The 20224-nt window shown below is 41.6% G+C and overlaps 1 protein-coding gene across 1 annotated transcript in view; it reads left to right on the top strand.

The window, feature by feature from the left end:
- CFAP58 (cilia and flagella associated protein 58) overlaps positions 1 to 20224 on the top strand; it is a 105835-nt gene that overhangs the window by 41652 nt on the left and 43959 nt on the right. Inside the window, exons 11-16 of the mRNA XM_048218933.2 lie at positions 7574 to 7735; positions 8671 to 8817; positions 14259 to 14399; positions 15169 to 15392; positions 17869 to 17980; positions 20023 to 20127. Coding sequence (XP_048074890.1) covers positions 7574 to 7735; positions 8671 to 8817; positions 14259 to 14399; positions 15169 to 15392; positions 17869 to 17980; positions 20023 to 20127 — 891 coding nt within the window. The remainder of the gene's footprint in view (positions 1 to 7573; positions 7736 to 8670; positions 8818 to 14258; positions 14400 to 15168; positions 15393 to 17868; positions 17981 to 20022; positions 20128 to 20224) is intronic.

The raw sequence follows: 20224 nt of genomic DNA, 5'->3' as shown, positions 1-20224 counted from the left end.
GGGGGACGTGTTCACAATATGAATCTGATAAAAACAGAATGCAAAATTACTTATATGGTTTGCCCTAGTTTTATCTCTGTGCATAGAAGAAGGATTGTTATTCAACTTTGAGCTCTTCATAATACCTATTTCCTAAATAGGTCCAAATATTTTTTGAAAGAATGAATGGAAAGTGTAATTAGAGATCTGAATTAACCACTCAAAGACTTACTTTTAGTTATTTATATTAAATTCTTCTTCACTAATATATTTATCATTATGGGTCTTCCCCCATTTTAAATTCATTTGAAACATGTTGACATAATGGACGATCTTATCTGAGTTATCCTCAGCAATTTTAGCTGTGAGTGACTCGCGGCATGGTCTCTTCTGCCTTCTGGGCTGCAAAAACAGTGTCAACATTTGCCTTCTGGTTCTTTCTGTTTAGAGAAAGAAAGGTGAAATCTTAGATACTGAAAGCCCTACATTACATTTTATTAATTTAACTTGGCATTTGCAAACGAGGAAGAAGATCCTTCTCTGTGCCAGAATTGGATGGCTTAGAATCCTAAACCTTATCTCATGTGCTTGTCTCAGTCAACACTTGCCATACTAAGGCTGCATAATACACAACCACCAAATCTCATGGGCATGCAGAAATAAGCACTTCTTTCTTTCTTTCTTTCTTTCTTTCTCTCTTTCTTTCTTTCTTTCTTTCTTTCTTTCTTTCTTTCTTTTTAAAGATTTTATTTATTTATATGAGAGAGAGAGTGCAAGAGACCACAAATGGTGAGGAGGGGCAGAGGGAGAGAAAAAGGGAGGAAGAGACTCCAGGGCTCGATCCCAGAACCCCAAGATCATGACTTGAGCCCCCCAGGCCCCCCAGCACTCACTTGTTCCACGTCAGCAGTTGAGTGGGACTCAGGTGGTCTAGGCTTGCCTGCACTTGGCTGGAGGCTGTGAGTTGGGTCTGGTTTTGCTCTACGTGTTTCTGCTCCTCCAGGATGCACGGTGTTCTCATGGAGAAAGAAAGGAAAGCAAAGGGCAAACCCAACGGCACAAGCACATTTCATGGCTCTCTCCTCTGACTTCCCGTTGGCCATGGCAAGTCACATGTCCACGCCCAACAGCAAGGGGAAGACTCTTCCCATGGAGGTGGTAGGGGCAGGGAGAGGGAGTGAATATTTGCAGAACCCTAAGATAATCTAGTTCAGTGATTCAGGGCTCTTTGTCCTCATGCTTTCTGCTCTGCTGCACTCTAACTTTTACTCCTTAGTTAGATTGAGAGGCACCAGGAATGGCATTATGAGTTGGGGTCCACTACATTTACTGACATTTTGTAAATTCTGGGTAAAACCATTCCTGGTGAATCATTAAATCTGTGGCACATGTTGCACATTGTGCACTTGGCTCATTTTAGATCCCCTCCTTTCTCATTCTAAATATTAAACTTGTGGCCAGTGCCCTTCCAGACATTTTATACACCAAATAGCATTCTTTCACAATTGAATCCTTACCTCCATGTTCCTTAGCTCTCTGCTTATTTGCTTATAACAGTGTCAAGCAAAACTCTCCTCGACAAAGGTTCCAAGAAATGAATAATAATGTGCTTTCAAGGGCTTACAAGTAAGTGAGGAAAGCAAAAGTTGATCAAAGAAATATTGTTGATTGAATAGGTTCTTCATAATGAAATGAAACTCCTGTTTCTTTGGTTATACAGAGTATCTTTCACAGTCAAATTATAAGCTTTTTGTGTTGGTATAAAATTAGTGTCTTAGGGATTACTGTTTTCCTGCAAAACAGAATTTGATCCGTAGAAAAATCAAATGGATTTGTTAAGTACTAATATTATATAACACGACAGAATATTAACCTATTATGACAATCTATTATTTATTAAATGATTAAATTATGATCTGCTTGGTACTTATATGATGGTGTGAATGTATGTATCTTTCCACTTAAATCCTCGTAACTGCCCTCTGAGGTAGATATGATTATATCCCTCATTTTATAATATAATGTAATATGTTATTTATTTTTTCTAAAGATTTTATTTATTTATTTGACAGAGAGAGAGAGTGAGAGTGATCGCACAAGCAGGGGGAGCGGCAGGCAGAGGGAGAGGGAGAAGGAGTGGAGGCTCCCCGCGGAGCAAGGAGCCCTATGATGCAGGGCTCGATTCCAGGACCCTGGGATCATGACCTGAGCCGAAGGCAGACACTTAACTGTCTGAGCCACGCACACACCCCTAACATAATGAGTTATTAAGAACAGAAACATAGAAGAGGTGCCCGGCTGGCTCAATCAGGAGAGCGTGTGTCTCTTGATCTTGGGGTCGTGAGTTTAAACTCCATGTGGGGTGGAAAGCTTACTTAAAAACAAATCTTACCCCCCCCCCCAGAAACATAGATATGCCTCTCTAAATTCAAGGTAGAGAATAAAATAAGAAAGCAAGAAAAATAGAGAAGACTTAAAATCTCACGTGCTTGGCCACATAGGTTTTTTTGTTTTGTTTTTTTTTGTTTTTTTCCAGAGATTGAGTTTTTCAGTTTCATTATGAAGGTAAAGGCATTGTCAGCATTCAAACCATTGACACTGAGTCAGAAAATCTTATTGGAGGAGTTTATTATACTGATATTTCATCAAATGTAAGTTAAAGGGCTCCAAATTCAGTGACCTACTTTCTTATCCTGCCTTAGTCTATGTGATGTTTTGACTATGCTGCAGATTTCCAGCATGCATTATTGATTTTTATCTCACTCCTACTTCTATTGGCAGGTTGTTTTAACAGAAAAAGAAAAGGTAGTAGGTTATAAACTCGGACTGTACCCTCAGAGTGCACTGTAAGCATTTTCTGGGCTAGTCTGAAGTGGGCTTCCAAAGGCTGGGATCTCCGAGTCTCTGGCTGTAACAAAGCCTTTCATATTTGGGTGTGATTTCTCCCATGAGTTGGTTGGAGGTATCTAAAGTTATCTAAAATTAATGAAGCTCCAGCCTCACAGCTGGCATCTCACATTCTCTGATATGCCATTTTCAACAGGGACCATTCTGCTGACTAAAGGTTTTGCTCCTACTTAACACCCCACACATTTTATGAATTTTCAGGATTTGACATTGGTTTGAATGATTTCCACTGAAACAAATTGAGTTCCGACACTTAGAACTAAATTGCTTTGTAAATTGTCTGTTCCCTTAGTTTCAATATTTTTTTCATTGTCATTTAACTAAAATATCTTTGATCTTCTTGATATCATGATGAGTTATTATTACTCCCAGCTTCAAGAATCCAGAAGCAAGTGCACTGTGGTTTCCTGCACTGTTGCATGCAGAAAGACGGACCCTGCTAGTTGGATGCCCCCAAAAGAAATGCCCTTGGCTGCATCCTTTCTCTGGATCTTTCTTTCTTTCTTTCTTTCTTTCTTTCTTTCTTTCTTTCTTTCTTTCTCTCTGGAGCTTGCTTTCTTTCTTTCTTTCTCTCTCTCTCTCTGGAGCTTTCTTCTTTCTTTCTTTCTTTCTTTCTTTCTTTCTTTCTTTCTCTCTCTCTGGAGCTTTCTTTCTTTCTTTCTTTCTTTCTTTCTTTCTCTCTCTGGAGCTTGCTTGCTTTCTTTCTTTCTCTCTCTCTCTCTCTCTGGAGCTTTCTCTTTCTTTCTTTCTTTCTTTCTTTCTTTCTTTCTTTCTTTCTTTCTTTCTTTCTTTCATTCAGATTTTTATTTATTTATTTGACAGAGAGAGAGAGACAGCCAGCAAGAGAGGGAACACAAGCAGGGGAAGTGAGAGAGGAAGAAGCAGGCTCCCAGCGGAGGAGCCTGATGCGGGGCTCGATCCCAGAACTCTGGGATCACACCCTGAGCCATAGGCAGACGCTTAATGACTGAGCCACCCAGGCGCCCTGGAGCATTCTTCTTTCTGTGCAAAGGATGTTTCTTGTTATAACATCTCTCGAAGTGATTGAACAAGCAAATTTTTTCTTTTCTCTGATGTGCTGCTCGATATTCTGAATGCTGATGATGCTGTTCAAAGTGTTTTTCAATCCATTCATTTCACTGACCCCCAAAGAGGGTGATCATGTCCATAGAAAGGCTAAATTTTAGTCTAAGACAGTGCCTTTCCTTTTTTATTTTAATCAAACAATTAACAGTTCTAGTAACAGATACCTTATTTAGGTTTTACATTTATTTCTAAGTTGTACATCTTAGTTACTGGTAGTGGTAGCTTAAAAGACTGCCCGTTACTCATTTTTAAGGATTCTTTTTTTTTTTTTAAAGATTTTATTTATTTATTTGACAGAGAGAGAGAGAGCCAGCGAGAGGGGGAACACAAGCAGGGGGAGTGGGAGAGGAAGAAGCAGGCTCCCAGCGGAGGACCCTGATGTGGGGCTCGATCCCAGAACGCCAGGATCATGCCCTGAGCTGAAGGCAGACGCCTAACGACTGCGCCACCCAGGCGCCCCTCATTTTTAAGGATTCTACAGATATGGATCAAAGAAATGACGGGAAAAGGAAAGGGGTTTCTTTTCATTTCAGATCTATGCACATACCTTTTCTCCAGACCTCCTTGTCTCAGATTTTCTAATTTTGTTCCTTGTAGGCCCTCAACCAACCATCCAAACCGTTCCCACAGTCTGTATTTATTCTTACTTTGCGCCACTCTCTTTCCACACAAAGTGGGTGATCTCAGTAACAATAAAACAGCAAAAGCATGTAAAAATACTTTGTACAAATCTGGTGGCATAAATTTAAAAAAATGGCTGAAATAGGTAATTCCTTTGAAAATACGTACAGACATCAAGGTTTAACTTGGAGAGAAGTAGTAAACGTCGGAAAGCAGGAGTATGGAAGCCACTGAAGTTGAGGGAGAACTAGCTCCAACACTCACAGAGGGCCCAGTAACTGGAGACCTGAGTTTCTTCAAATTTTTAAGAATCAAATCATTCTCAGGCTATGTAACTTCAGAAGAAGTGCTGCTCATGCACTTTGCGTTCGTTGAGGTAACACGATTGGCATTGCTGCCATGTTACATGGAACCCATGCCTTCTGCAGGGATAATGAGTAAAGACTCCAGGCCTGGGGGAGAGCTTGGGGTCCGACACGAGTCCTTGATTGGGATGGCCGAGGCATAAAAAGGAAGAGGCAGTTCCCACAAATGGTGTAAATCCCAAATATTTACTGTTTAGGTAGTTCGTGTAGGACCATTCTCAAAGAAACTATCCATCTGCCTTCCAGTGTTTGATTCCCTCACAACACCCAATACATGTCTGTTTCCTGGTTCTCCTTATTCCTTGATTACCCATTTTGTGGTGGAGTCACTCCCTAGAGGTGAACCTTATTGTCTTTTCATCACTAATGCTTTTACAGGGCCTGCCATAGATAAGTCCTCAGTACGTGTGTATTGAGCGAATGAATAAATGGGTGAGGGAATGAATGGCTGAACAGAAAGGTACTCTGTTCACTTTACGACACTAGCAGAAACCTTGATATTAAAATAGAATGGAAAAGAAAGTTATAGACTTCGATCACTTGTGAATATGTATGCAGAATCCTAAATGAAATTCTAGCAAACCAAATTCAACAGTACATTAAAAGAATCATCCAGTATGACCAAAGAGGGTTTATCCTGAAACCGCAAGGATAGTTTTCTATTAAGAAAACTATTGCTGGCACTATGGAAACGTAAAGTGTTACAGCATTTTGGAAAGCAATCTAGCAATATCTATGAAAGTTGAAAATATATATGTCTTTTGAGCCCGATATTCCGCTCCTGGGAATCCATCCCAACAGAAGTGAAAGCACAAGTGCATAAGGACCCATGTACCACAATGCTTAGTGCAGCAGGGTTCAGAGTGGCGAAGAAGTGGAAACCAAGCTAATGCCCATCAGAGGGGAAGCGCTGAGTCTCTGATGGCTCAGCCGCACGGGAGTGTTAAGCCACCTCTAAACAGAGTGCGTTAGAGCTACTCCACATGACCCCAAAGTACTGTTGAGTGATTAAAAAGCAAGGTGCATGCAAACATATATAAGATCACGTTTTGCTTAAAAATAAAAACAAAACCTGAAAAGCAAGACAAAGGAAGACAAACAAATCCCCGTGTCTGTATGTTTCCTAGCTGAGTAGCTGTGGACGATATTACTTTCTTTGACTGAAATTTCCTTTTTTGTAAACTTAGGGTGATAATAACACACATCTTGTAGGGTTTTTGTGAAGAGTAAGTGAGCTAATACATACACCTGGTACATAGAACGTGTCTAAGACGTATTGGCTGCTATTATGCTAGAAGACCTGAATAGAGTATGTAGAATTCAAAGGAACCGAAAAGGCATTTACTAACATTTAATCCCATCCCTCCCTTAAGTGTGTCTGAGAAAACGTTGAAAGGTATTTACTTAAAGATACGAAGGATAAGTAGATTAAACACTAGCCATCATCACCTCCGATGGGAAAACATGAGGGTTTCTTGGAGCGTATTTTCTGGCATACGAATTCTACAGGCGGAGAAAAGAATTCTGTAGCGCAGGGATTTGGGGACACGCTGTTCACACGTAGCCCACGCTTGAGTTGCAATGAGTATGAGCATGGCAAGGGTCTAAGTACTTTTTGACCTAGATATTTGCAGTTCTAGATACAGTGCCTCTTCTTCCCAGGAACCTTCCCTGGCCATGTTACTGCAGGGACATGCCCGGCCTTCTGGTCTCGGTCACGTGGCGCCGTTTCTCTCCTTCAGCTGCAACCGTTAATTAAGAGAACTCCCCCGCCACGCGGTAAAACTCCGAAGCATTTTTCTTGCGCGTTCCAGCTTTTGTCCAGACCATAATTCCATTGATTCAATCAGTCTTCCTTGCAAAAGTTTTTCTTCTTCAGGAATTTTCCAAGAAGTTTGTCCTTAAAAAATCAATTTCTGTGGACACTGCCGCTGAGAGTCATGATTATGTAATTTCCGCGGGATGGATTGCTTGTTGAGAAGTATTGGCTCACGGTGGAATTCTGCGCCTCGGTTTTTCATACTTGCAAAAAACAGGCAGTTATTCTCACATCTCATCTTGCCTAGAAGTGTTTTGTCCACAATAGAATGCATTTTTATGAAGTCCTTTGAGTTTCCCTGACGGAGCGAGTTTGACATTGGCAAGACCGCGTTTTGATTACTATCGATGTCCAAAGGCCACTTTTCTTTCTCGCGGTTAAATTTCCGAAGCTGTGAGTGTGGCCAAACAGCTAAGTTACTTCTTATCTTTCTTAGTACTCCGTGTGAGGATCTGCTTAAACTTGTGCCTTTTCTTTCTCTTTTCTCTTTTGGTGGGTGGGTGTTCAGGAGAGGTTTTCAGAATTGAAAGAATTTATTATTTTTTTCCCTCTTGTGATCGCAAAACAGCTGTGCTAAGCCTTCATGCTCGAGCAGAACTCTAGCGTCGATAAAACGTATGTTTGCCCCTAATCAGTGGGGCTGAATTTCTGTGTTGCACCGCAGTGATTATAACCAGTCAGATTTTCTGATTGTGAGCTTTCTACCAGCTACCCTTAGATCAAAATCTCTGTTTGTCCTGAACTGATAACCACAGATTGGCTCTTCAGGCATGTCCTATACTTCTTTCTTCTCCAGGTCCTCATGAACATGAAAGACATAAAAATCCGTGAAATGCAGATTATTGACTACAGCAAAAAAATAGTTGAATCAGAGAATAAATTAAAACAGCAACAAAACCTGTACGAAGCTGTGAGGTCAGACAGGAATCTCTATAGCAAAAATCTGGTTGAGGCTCAGGTAAGGAATATATTTCTGTCTTTACATTTTCACTCCTCCCTCTTCTGGGTTTAAAGCAGTTTCTGTTTTCCTAATGGCAGAATTTAGAACGGGGCAAACGAGAAGTCTCTGGGAATTCACCTGAAAGAGAAGATCAGGGTGTTTGAAGTGGAAATGACACAACTTGATGGGATGTGAAGATTGTGGTCCTGCTTTTAATTATTATGCAGAATCTCCAGTCTCCTGTTTCTAATTTTTAAAACTGCTGATAGCTACCATGACTCAGGGGGAGCAGCACACTCCTGCCATTTAATTGCAGATCTTTGCTTTGTGATCTTTTAGTTATAATGTTTGTCGTGGGGCCAATTCCTCCCTTGTAAAATGAGGAATAAAGCATGTGGTGTTGTATGTGTGTGTTTTTTGTATGTGTGTTGTGTATGTGTGTTGTATGTGGGTTGTGTGTATTTGTTGCATGTGTGTTTGTGTGTTGTACGTAGGTTGTGTGTTTGTTGTGTATGCGCTGTATCCTATGTGTTGGTGTATATGTTGCGTATGTTGTACATGTGCGGTGTGTGCTGTGTTGTATCTGTTGTGTGTCACATGTGTTGTAGGTATGCTGCGCATGTCACATGTGTCACATGTGTTGTGTGTGTTGTGTGTTTGTTGCATGTATGTGTTGTGTGTTTTGTATGTGTGTTGTGTGTATGTTGTGTGTGTGGCATAGTCATCACGCATACTTTGTGTATAGCTCATGAGAATGTTTTGAGAGTTAAAGCTATGAAGCACTTGGAGGTTGATGGGCACAAGACACAGAGGAATAGCCAGTGGTTATTGCTCAGGAGACCATCGTTTTGAGAGAACCTCCCTTAAAAGCTCTTGAATATGTGTTGAACTTCTATACAGACGGTGATGTCTATTTAATTCCCTTTCAGACATTTCTCCTTTCATTTCATTAGGATGAAATAACGGAAATGAAGAGGAAATTAAAGATTATGACCCATCAGGTAGATCAGCTGAAAGAAGAAATCGCAGCCAAAGAGTCAGCGCTTGTGAAGCTGCATCTGGAACAGCAGCGGATAGAAAAGGAGAAGGAGACTTTGAAGGTACGGAACTCAGAATAAAAGTGATGGAGCAGTAGTCTTCTGTCTGCCCCCCTTGAGGCAGGCTCCGTGCTCGCCGAAGGAACGAGGGACAAGGGACAACCGAGGAGCCGGGTCAGGCTTCCTTATGGGCAGTGCTCCCGGTAGAAGGGGGAGGAGGCCAGGTGCATAAGCGCCTAGTTCACCAACTGCTATCATCACATCAGCAGGAGAGAACCGAGCAGGTCGGCAGTGCCCAGGAAGTCCCGGGGCTGGCAGGCTTGCCACGGTCCCTTTCGTATCACCTCTGTCTTCATATATATTACTGTGACACATCCTTTTAAATCTACTAACTTGGAACAGTATATGTCTACTAATATAAAGACTTTTTCCAAGAATACATACCAAATAATTGTACCATTCCAAATCCTCGAACAAATACATTTTCTTATACACATTCACTAAACCTAATATTTTTCTTTTCCTATCCAGTCCAATGGATTTCCCTTCTAATCCATTTGACCCAGGAATTAAAAAGGAACCAAGAGTATGAAAGTATCACTTCCATGTATATGCAGAACGCTCCTGGACGTTTCCGAGCCGCTTGGAGGAACTCTCTATAGCAAATGAGAGACAGGGTGTCTTGGTTTCTGCACATAATTAGGTTTCAAAGATAGTTCCTAACTTGAAAATGTGTAGCTGGTGTTGGACAGCTTTAATGTCAAATTTCCTTGATTCCAAGACGCCCTGGATTGAAATATGCCCTCTCAATTTCATAATAGGTTTTGTCAACTTAATGATAGGTCTTCGTGGAAATAAAACAACTATATGAAATCAAGGCATATTTGGTTTGAGAAAAATTAAAATATAACAAAAGTGCCTTTACAGAAAGGACATGATAATTGATATTTACCTGATGAGACTTTCATTTCCCCACTCTAGCTTATGATAAAAAGGAATAAAAAATTGTACATTAAAATTCATATCCATATAAAGAAATATAAATATATTTTTTAAAATTAGAAAATATCCTGCATCTTTGCCCCTGTTTTCCTTGTTTGAAAGAATAATTTTGTAGATGGTAGCATGTCTACCCCGGAGCCTGTAGTGGGATGGGTTTATTTATCATTGAATGAATCTGAAGAATCTTATTATAAACATTGCTTGACCCCCGGGCCTCATGGACCCATGTTAGCAAGGCTTCAGTGTAACTCTATTTGGTACATCATCTCTTTCTTTTTATAGGATGACATCGATCCTCATCTCTTACTTCCTGACTAATGTTCTTTTCAAAAGATTATTACCCCATAATGGGGTCCAAGGTGGAATTAACTGCCTTCTACAAAATTCTGCTTTAGAAAAAGCAATGTCCTAGGCAAAAGATCAACTATTCCTAGTTCCCTAGAGTTTGACTTTGGTTAATATTTGTTTCAATTATGCCCTCCATCATCATGCATATAGAGCTCCAAAGAAGCATCAAAATAAAAGAAAATAAAGGACAATAGGGCTCTGGTTTTTGGTCCCGGACCAGCAGAGCTGGCAGCGGGTGAACGTGGGAGATGAGTAGAAAGTGCTTCTGCCCTAGACAGTCTGTTCTAAGTGGGGAAAGCTAGGTCTGGGGAGCTTGGGGCCATCGGTGTTAGAAAGATGATTGCTTTGGACTTCCTATGAAACCAGGATGACTTTCCCCCCCGGCATTTCCCATTGAGGTAAGAATGAGGAACAGAAAAAGGATGCCTGCTTGATTTATTATTTGAGGTTATCCAAGGGTGACTTGCAGTGGTGCTTCGACTGGATAATTCTGGCCTATCACGAAGCCTGTTTGACATTCTTTAGAAAAATATGACAGCTCAAATGTTGAGTTTCAGCCTCTTGACTTTTTTAGCCTCACATTTGAGTCACGATTCATACAGGTCTCTGGATTTCATGCATCTGAAGTTTGCAAACCCAGGAGGGAAGGGCAGATTTTCTAGTAACCTTGCTCCAAGAGACATTTAGCTTATTATTTTTGCATTCTACAAAGCTCTGTGGGCACATAAGCCCTCCTGGAAGGGCAAGTCCCCTCCTGTCTGGTAGACCGTGGGACACCTTTTGACAGGGCAACCCAATTTACTACTTCTCCAAGATGACAAACAGTTGTCCATAATAGATCATTTTCGTTCTCATTCAACCCCCTCAAAAGAAATGCCTTGCTCCTTCCATGTTTCTTTTCCTTTCTTAGTTGCTACCAGGCGCTACTGACTCCTCAGTATTCTAGACATTGTCAGCACATTATGGTTATGACAGAATGTCAATAGTCCCCTTAGATATTACTGCATGTGCGTTCATCTGCCCATTCTGTCTCAGTCTTGTTTCATCAGTGCTGACGGAGCCGTCTCATTTGGAGTGTCCTAACAAGCCCCTGATTCTGCCTCGTCACCTCCAAATCATCCCACATCATTGTGACAGCACTTTGATTCCTGGTGAATAATTCAGTAGCGGATTCTCTCTGTCTAGAGCCCAGCATCACATTAGTGACTGGCTTCAGGGCACCTTATCCTTTTACTGGGATGACCTGGACGGGAGCTGCCATAGAGAGAGAGCGAAAGCCCAATTATTCTCAGGGCTGGAAAACTTGAGGTGGTCCTATTTGTCTTAGATGTAAACAGATGGTTTCTGTGACACCCAGTGAATGTTGGGATCATGTACGCAGGGGTGAAACACCTGTGTGTACGGTTCTTGAGATAGGATATATACCCACTGCCACATCGGATGATACATATTCCGTAAACACCTATCGCAAAACTATTGTGGAGGCAGTGACTAAAGAGTGTGTCCTGTGGGTGTATTACAACTTCATACCACCGGTAACACTTTGAGAGATGAGGACACCTCAGGTCCCACCTAGAACATTGCCTGATAGGCTTTCAGGCACACAGCAGTTACCGTCTCTCCTGGGTGAGACAGCTCAGATTTATAGCTGCTAAATGCATTAGACTCGAGGTATTTTGTTGATGTTAACATTTGCTGCCATAGTCTAATGCCACATCTTGTTTACAGCCCATAAATTTATGACATAAGGAGACCACTCAGAATTTTGATATATTATGAAAAAAAAAAACCCCCACACACAGAGCAATGCCAAACGCGTGAATGGTTTTACATTTCAGACAGATACTTTTACACGCTGTTGATTGCATTTTAATATAACAGAGGTTTTATTTTGTTCTGCTGATGGATTCTGATCAGCTCTTGGCACTTAGGAACAGGGAAGTGAATGTTGCACATCTGGGAAAATAAAAGTTTTATTAATGAAAACATGAGCCACAGAGGTATTTTATGGCTGTCTTCACTGTCACCTTAACTGATGATAGAAAGAGAAAGACTGGTTCTTTGCTCTCTTTCCCAACAGGCAATCCCCCGAAGTGGTAAATACTAGACCAGATCTTTTCTCAATAAGCCTTTCCTTTTGCTTATCCCCAAACCAAAACGTATTTCATGAGTGAACACACCAAATGTCATTAAAGAACCCTTTGGTTTCACAGTAGCCGGATGTATTTAGTCTGTGACATTACATGTCTGTTACTAGGTATGCAGTATCTTCTGTTTGGACATGCTTGAGCTATGGAATTAATGGCTCTTGGTCTCCATGAGTCCAACCCAACTAGAGCTGGGTTGGGTCACAGGCACTTGTAAATATGAGGTTTTCTATCATCCCGGTCAACTTTTTGGGTGGGTGGGGGTGTCCCAATACTTCCTTGAAGGAAAAAAAATGTATTATTTTTTTTACTGTCATTTGCCAACCTGCAAGCTATTGAAAAATTAGAGCCTCCATGTCATCTTGTCATCTCCCTTGTGTTTCCAGCCGTGGGTGAAATCAGAGCTCTCTTCTCATTTGTTTCTTCTGGTGCTGACCTGGTCCGTGGTAAAAACCTGTCCTTTCCGCTTGGGCGTGGAACCCCTCAAAGACGCACTCTTCTTTCCTTTAATGTGAATACCTCTGTGGCTCCTCATTGCATACTCTGTACAGTCCGTGGCACACAAAACCCTTCCCAGTCTCCTCGGTTTTACCTCCTGCTATTCCCTACCCAACACTCTAATAATCCAGCCACACCGGCTGCTTGGCTGTGTGGTAAACACACCAGGTACTTTACAGTTTGCATGCTGGTCTGTTTAATGCCTTCCCCCAACACAAGCCTGTTCTCTTAGGAAATATCTCTCAGTTGCCAAGGCTCTCACTGGTTCTTCCCTCTAATCCCTGGGCAGGCAGGAGGTAGAATCTCATCCCTGGGTACTCTCATGTCCTTTTCTCCACAGTGGATAGCATTTCCACACTGTGATGTGTTATATTTGTCATTTCTCATGGATGATGAATCTTTCAAGTCTTACTCCTGTATTTCACCTGGAACGATTGGCTGGTGATGGCAGCCACGGCACAGGCTTTGGAATCACAAGATCTGGGTTGGAATCTAAACTCTGCCGCTTACTGGCTGTGTGACCTTGGGCAGTGAATTTGCTTTTCTTTGTCTCCTACACATTGTATTTGTAAATGAGGGTGAGAGTAGCTATGCAAAATGCCTGCTATCATGCCTGAGACACGGTAGGTCACAAACATACTCATGGAATTGGAGTGAATGTGTCCTCTGACGAGAGGTATTTTCCTTCTGAAACTGACCAGTCTGTGGCACCCTGACCCCATCACTCTTACAAATTCCGTGTAACCTCAAGAGCCTCAAGATCTGAGCTCTCCTAGGAAACCTCCCTGACAACCATAGTCCTCTGGCCCTCCTGCAACATCAATTCCCTGTCTGTGTGCTAATAAACATATTGAAAAATCACTGCCTGGACTTGTTAATGTTCACATAATTACTTGTATATCTCATCTTCTCATCTAGATTGGAAGCATCTGAGGAACAGGATCTATATAGCTTTCTATACCATGACATCTCTTCTGTTCCATCAAGACATTTTATAAGATAGACACTTGTTTGTTATCTTTATTAATTTTTGCTTGCAACAGGCTTTATCTCTGTAGTTTGATGTGCTGGTGGTGTTAGGACCATTACAGGAGCTAGTGCATACAAAGGCCCTCCCCTCTGTCCTCACCCCTACGTCCTCCTCTGCACTATTCTTTGTGAATTCTCACCTTGTTTAGCTGGTAAGAGAAGAGCTGCTGAATACCAATGAAGCCTCTGCTACATGTATATAGAAAAATGATGGAAATCCCTCAAGGGCACAACTCATAGAATAAACATGATCACTATAATGTGCCTTGCTGTTTCTTTACAGGCCTGTGTGTGCATGCGTGTGTGTGTGTGTGTGTGTGTGTGTGTAGCTTGTTTTGCTTGTGAGAATGATCAAACCACATTAAGCGAAACATTAGAGTGAAGTCTAAGAAGAACAACTGTGTGTCTGAATCTGGGCCCTGCAGTCCAGTCGGTACTGCCACAGAGCGAGATCTCTCGGTGTCTTTCATTCTTTGTTAGGCCGAGCTGCAGAAGCTAAGACAGCAAGCTCTGGAGACCAAACACTTCATTGAAAAGCAGGAAGCGGAAGAGAGAAAACTCCTGCGAATCATCGCTGAGGCGGATGGGGAGAGGCTGAGACAGAAGAAGGAATTGGACCAGGTAGGACCATCTCCTCACCAGACCTGCAGACCTCATCAGCAGACGCCGCTGTTTGATTCAACTTTTCATGAATCCTCATTTTTCTCTTAGCTCTTGCATTCAATCTATAGGAAGAACAGCAGTAGAAGGCCATCTTCCGTTGATTACTTGTGAAATAGTCATTCATTATTCAAGTCATATTTACAAGCCCTTACTATCCTCTAGGCCCTTGGGGATACCCTGGCCAATGGGAAAATAAGACCCCTGTTCTCCGGGAGCTTACATTCTAGTACAGTATAATTGCTCACATGTAATTGCAATGAACAATTACATAATTCGGGAGTTAGAAACTCAAATGCATAATTAGGGGGTTAGAAACTTAAATGCTTTCAGAGATTTGGCAGGTTGAAAAAAAGAGAAATTGGCCAGTGTAAGACAGTAAGGAGTGGTGGAAACTGGCAAGAGCTAGCCCACCATAAAGTCATTCAAATGTTAACATTTATAAAAGAATGGGTTGGGGAAACAAACAAAAAAACACCCACAGGCCAAGAAATATGGGATGATGATGATGATGATGGATGATTTGTTGCACTTTTCTCTTTCCCATGGGACTGCAAACACATGGGAGGAGCTGTGTTGACTGTCTAGCAGGATCTTTCCAGTGCCCTGCCCACTGGACGCCTAGCACACATGGACATTTGAGAGATCTTTGATGGGATGAAAGAGGCTGCCATAACGAAAATGAGACTTTTTGTTTCCCTGACGGCCATGCCTTTCCCTGTCTTTCTAGGTCACCAGTGAGAGAGATATCCTCGGGTCTCAGCTTGTCCGGCGCAATGACGAGCTGGCTTTGCTCTATGAGAAGATCAAGATCCAGCAGTCCGTGCTGAATAAAGGCGAGAGCCAGTACAACCAGAGGGTGGAGGACATGAGAATTCTCAAACTTGAGATTAAAAAACTTCGCAGAGAGAAGGGGATTCTTGCCAGGAGTGTGGCTAATGTTGATGAACTCAGGTAATAAGAGACCCTTCAGAGGTGAGGGCACCACGGTCTGGGGGGAACTCCTGAAATGACCTTATGTTCATTGCTTGTTGGTCGTGGAAGGTCTTTATCAAGTTATATAAATTAATTTTTTTATATGATGGAATTATAAGCAAATAATGAGAACTTTTCCATAATTCAGAATCTACATTATGCCCATTCTATGTCACCAAAAAAGTGAACTAGTCTCCTCTCAAGGGAATATAAGTGAGTGCAAAAAGATTTTCTAGAAACGTATTCTGGCTTTTAAAAAAGAAATTTCAAGACAAATCACAGATACAACCTAGTTACAATCCAGAAAATCATTTCCCCCAATGAGCTTTTTAGAATTTCTTTAAGAAGGCAGCATGCAGTGTTATCAAGCAGCAATATTTAAATTTAATCCTGGTAACATTTGCACATCTTCTTCTTGGAATTATATACAGAATGAAAAGAAGGGAAAAAATTTAATTTTATCACTATTTGAAAACTCTGTTTCCTTAGAAGGCAGCCAAATTTTATATCTCACTCTTGATTTATCTTCTGCAGCTTTCACTTTAGCTTAGTGGGCCTTCTTCTGGCTTTAAATCTTGCATTATACAAGATCTACTTCCCCTTTGGGAAAACCTCACCATGTTTTATACAGGCAATTGCAGGAAACCAAATAAGAGGCCTGGTGTTGTCCCTGTAGCTGTCCTTATTCCCCACGGACTTGTAGATGAACGGTATCCTTGACCACCTGGGGACAAGGACACGGTCTGCATCTGCTTCTTAAATGAATTGGATTAGAAGATAGTTTTGATATTTAGATGCAGTGAATATATTCAGGAATAGCAAGAGAAGTTGCCACTATCAAGGCTGGATCAATACTTTTTATTTTTTTTAGAGTCGCTCGTATTTCAGATGATGAAAGTAGTACAAACTCACTGTAGACTGTAGAAAATGTGGGAAATGCAGAAAAAATATAAAGAAGGGATTAAAAAAATCACTCATAACTTTACTATCTAGAGGTACCACCACTGACATTTCAAAGACAAATAGATTCATTCTAAGTCGTTTTTGAATGATCTCGAAGATCATCGCTAAACTTGCCAGCCAGGAGTTATTTTTATTATATACACAAAGGACCAAATTCTACCTATTCCTAGTTAGTATTGCTGGTTTGTGGATAATCGATTTTATTTTTCTCTTCAGTGGAAAGACACCTTACTAAAGAAATTGGAGGCAAGCTGGCATGAATTTCATTCTCAGCCTTGCCACCCACAAGCTGTGTGACCTTGGGCAAATCACTTCACTTCTCTGAGCTTTAGACTTGTAGTTAAGCATGAAAACAAACACAATGTGCCTAGCGCAGAGTCTAGAACAAAATAAGCTGTCAATAACAGTAGCTAACTCTCCCTCCCGCTCTCCTCTTCTGCCGACACTCTAGAAAATTGAAGTGTTAAAAATATGCTTTTAATTCTAAGCAGCTTGTGCTGAGCTCCCTGTCGAGTGAACATCATGCAGTTAATTCTAATGGTTTGTCTTGCTAATGAGGGGAAGTTGTATTATTGGTTTAAATGAAGCAATTAAGTTAAAGAGATGGTTTGGTATTAGTAATCTGCACACCCACAGCAGACGAGGACAGATAATAATATCCTTATTGCCCACGTCGACGTGAGTGTTTGCCTCTTCTCTGCCCCCCAGCAAAGCACCTTGTTCCGTAGGGTGGCGGCCAGCTTCGGGTCCTGTGAACGGCTGTAGTGCAGGGCCGACTGGTTTAACCAGAGATTCCGGCAGACTGGGGCGGTAGGTTTAAGCCAGAGCTAGGTCTTCAGAACTTGTGCAGCCACCTGTGTACTTAGTTGTGGAACATCAAATAAAATATCGCTTCTAACTCGGTCTTTCTCAATCTTGGCTGCACATTAGAATTACCAGGAGGACTTCGCAATCCACGAAAGCCAGGTAATGTGCTTGACCATTTAAGGCAGAATCCCTGCGGGGATCGGGTGCAGGCAAAGGTGGGTCGCACGGCTCCCCAGGTGATTCCAATGCACAGTCAGGGGGAACAGCACTGCCCTAATTGGTGTCAGGTTATCACCAAAGCCTCAGTGTCCTACAGGTGCCATCTTTTGTGGTAGAACATAAAAGATAGATTGTTCTTTATATAGAGATATTTAGAAGCATTGAAGAGTATATTGAAATTCTTATAATTCGCTTCCTCCCTATTCTTTCCATATACTTGTAAACTCTTTGGGTATTCAGAACCATGATTCGGAAGCTCTGGTACTTTCATTAAAGCTAACGCTGAAGTTTGCGCTCTGCAAAAGGCTTGGTAACATCTGGGTCTGGCCCAGATGGAAGACTGGTCTGTGTTCACAGAAGTCTCCCTAATGCCAACTTTTTATGTAAGATGTAGTGGGTCTGTAGCCACACAAAGACATGATTTTCAAATCGGTGGAGAATTTCTTAGTAAGTTTGTCTTATTCAGGCAGGAGCTTTTCCACATGCAACGAGAATTCTTGAAGGAGAGGACACGATGTCGCGCCCTCGAGGAGGAACTGGAGAACCCCATGAATGTGCACAGATGGAGGAAGCTTGAGGTACAGCTGGCAGAGCCTTCCTCTCCTCCCCAGATCTCTCCTCCTACCCCACACGATCTCCTACCTAAAGCACAGGAAGAAGCTCAGTTGTATTTAATGCTATGCAAATTGTCACCTAGAATGTAAGTCTGGATCAAATGTAAATTGGGTTGTTTCAAAACCAGATGGTTTACTTGGGTTTTGTTTAAAAAGTCTTGGACAAAATCCCTTCTGTTTAAAGAAGACCCAGGGTGAGCTTCAAACTAGCCTCATCAATTGACATTTTTCCTGGTAGGTAGTTTCTGGTCAACCAGTTATCCTGAGGCTGCCTGTCTCAGATTGTTGATTGCCTTCAGCCACTGGCATCTATACCTACTTTCAGCTGGTCTTTGCATTCTTTGCCAAAGCAAACAAGGCTCTTGTCAGCTAGCTTTTTTTTTTTTTTTTTCCCAAAGGACTAGCATTGTGTAGCCAAACCCCTTCTCTTAGGATCTGGGGACACAGCCAACATCTCACTGGTAGGTGATGGATAACAAACCTCATATTTTATTTTATGACTTCCTGATAGACATTACCATCAGCCCTGCAGATAACAGTTAAAGACAAGCTCTGCTTATTCAAGGAAAAGAAGGTCATCTGTCCGAGTTATAGCCAGCCTTGTGGGTGCCAGGAGGGGCTTCGACTACACCAACAATTAGGGTTTGGGGAGGATAAAATATATGACATAAGAAGGAACCATCAGCCAAGTCAGCTTTTGGTTTTCATTTCTATTTTTCCTTTTTAATGAAGAAAGCATTAAGGATAATGCATTATAAATTGTTATGTAAACACGAGGCCTGAATTTTAAGAAAGTCCAGTCTTGCCAGATGAATGTATGTCAGCTCTAGTCCCTGTATGTGAACATCGGTTGGCGCTGCTTAGTGTTTCTTAAGCAAAGTCAAAGTCAGTGAAATGTTTTCTCTCCCCAGTTTCGACCCTCATTTATTTCTCTTTAAATGCCAAGAGTGGTGTCATTTACTAAACTAACAATAATATGGATGTGTCTGGGGAAGTAGAGCTGAAGACTTAAAATTCATTTACTGTCGTATTAGTTTATTCCATGTGTTTTCAAGCAGATCTTTAAAGTTTCCAATTCCGTGTCAATTTCTATTTAAAAATTAGAAAATATTGGGGAAGCAGATGAAAATATTTAGCTGCTAGATTAATTCAAAATGTCAGTACAGTTGAAAGCAGAACTTTGGCTCAAAGTCGAGAGGACAGATTATCAATTTATAACTGTAGCGTTTGTTTGAATTGTACGCAGAGTTCCTGAAGGTGCCTCAAAGCTTTACGGATTGATAACCCCATCTGAGAGCTAAATGCCATGGTCGTGTTTTGCTGCCAATTATTAGCAGAAGTCCGTATCCTAGGAACCTTCCCCATCATAGGCTATAATGAATCTTCTTGTTGGCAATTACCAAAGGAGAATCCTGAGTTTGAATAAATTAGGGAAGCCTGTCTCATTCATTCGGAAACAGAGGGCATAGGAGGAAAAACCTCAGAGCATAGTAATGAAGAACCGCAGGCCTCGGAGCCAGGCATTCTGGGCTTGAATCCAGCTCTGACCCTTACCAGTGTGGGTGGACGACTTACTCCTCTGAGCCTTAGTTGCCTTCTCCGTAAAAGGGGAAGACTGTCTCTTAGGACTGTCGTGTGCCTAAAATTTGATATTGTATGAAAAGCACTTAGCATGGTGTCGGGATGGTGGCAAAGAATCAAGTATGCATAGTTGCTGTCATTATTGTTATTATTAGTATTATCACTGTTCCCCCTGGTGGAATAAACATCTTCGTTTTCCATTTATTGGCCAACTAGAGCCAATAGACAAGACATTAGCTTCAGTCTTTTTTGGTGGTCATTGCAATCTGTTATGCTTTTTTTTTTTTTTTTTGGTTTTAATTCTCTCTGTATGGGGTCTGCAGGTTTGCAATACATTTTAGTAAGACAATAATTATTTTACAAAGAGACTTCCGTGCTTTGAACTGATGCTATCTCAGCTGCTTTATTTTGTTCCCTTTGAACAGGCCAGTGACCCCAGTACCTTTGAGCTGATACAGAAGATTCACACCCTGCAGAAGCGCCTCATCGGCAAGACGGAAGAGGTGGTTGAGAAAGAGCTGCTTCTGCAGGTAGCGTCTTCCTTTTCTGGACTCACTGAGCAAGCGCGTTTTTGAGCATCCCCAGCTCTAGGACTGCTTGTAGAATTAGCTATCTGGCACCACTGCA

The sequence above is a fragment of the Ursus arctos genome, unplaced genomic scaffold (assembly GCF_023065955.2).
Source record: "Ursus arctos isolate Adak ecotype North America unplaced genomic scaffold, UrsArc2.0 scaffold_7, whole genome shotgun sequence".
NCBI classification, from domain to species: domain Eukaryota; kingdom Metazoa; phylum Chordata; class Mammalia; order Carnivora; family Ursidae; genus Ursus; species Ursus arctos.
The sequence above is the reverse complement of the archived record's forward strand: the minus strand, read 5'-3'. Positions and strand labels throughout refer to the sequence as shown.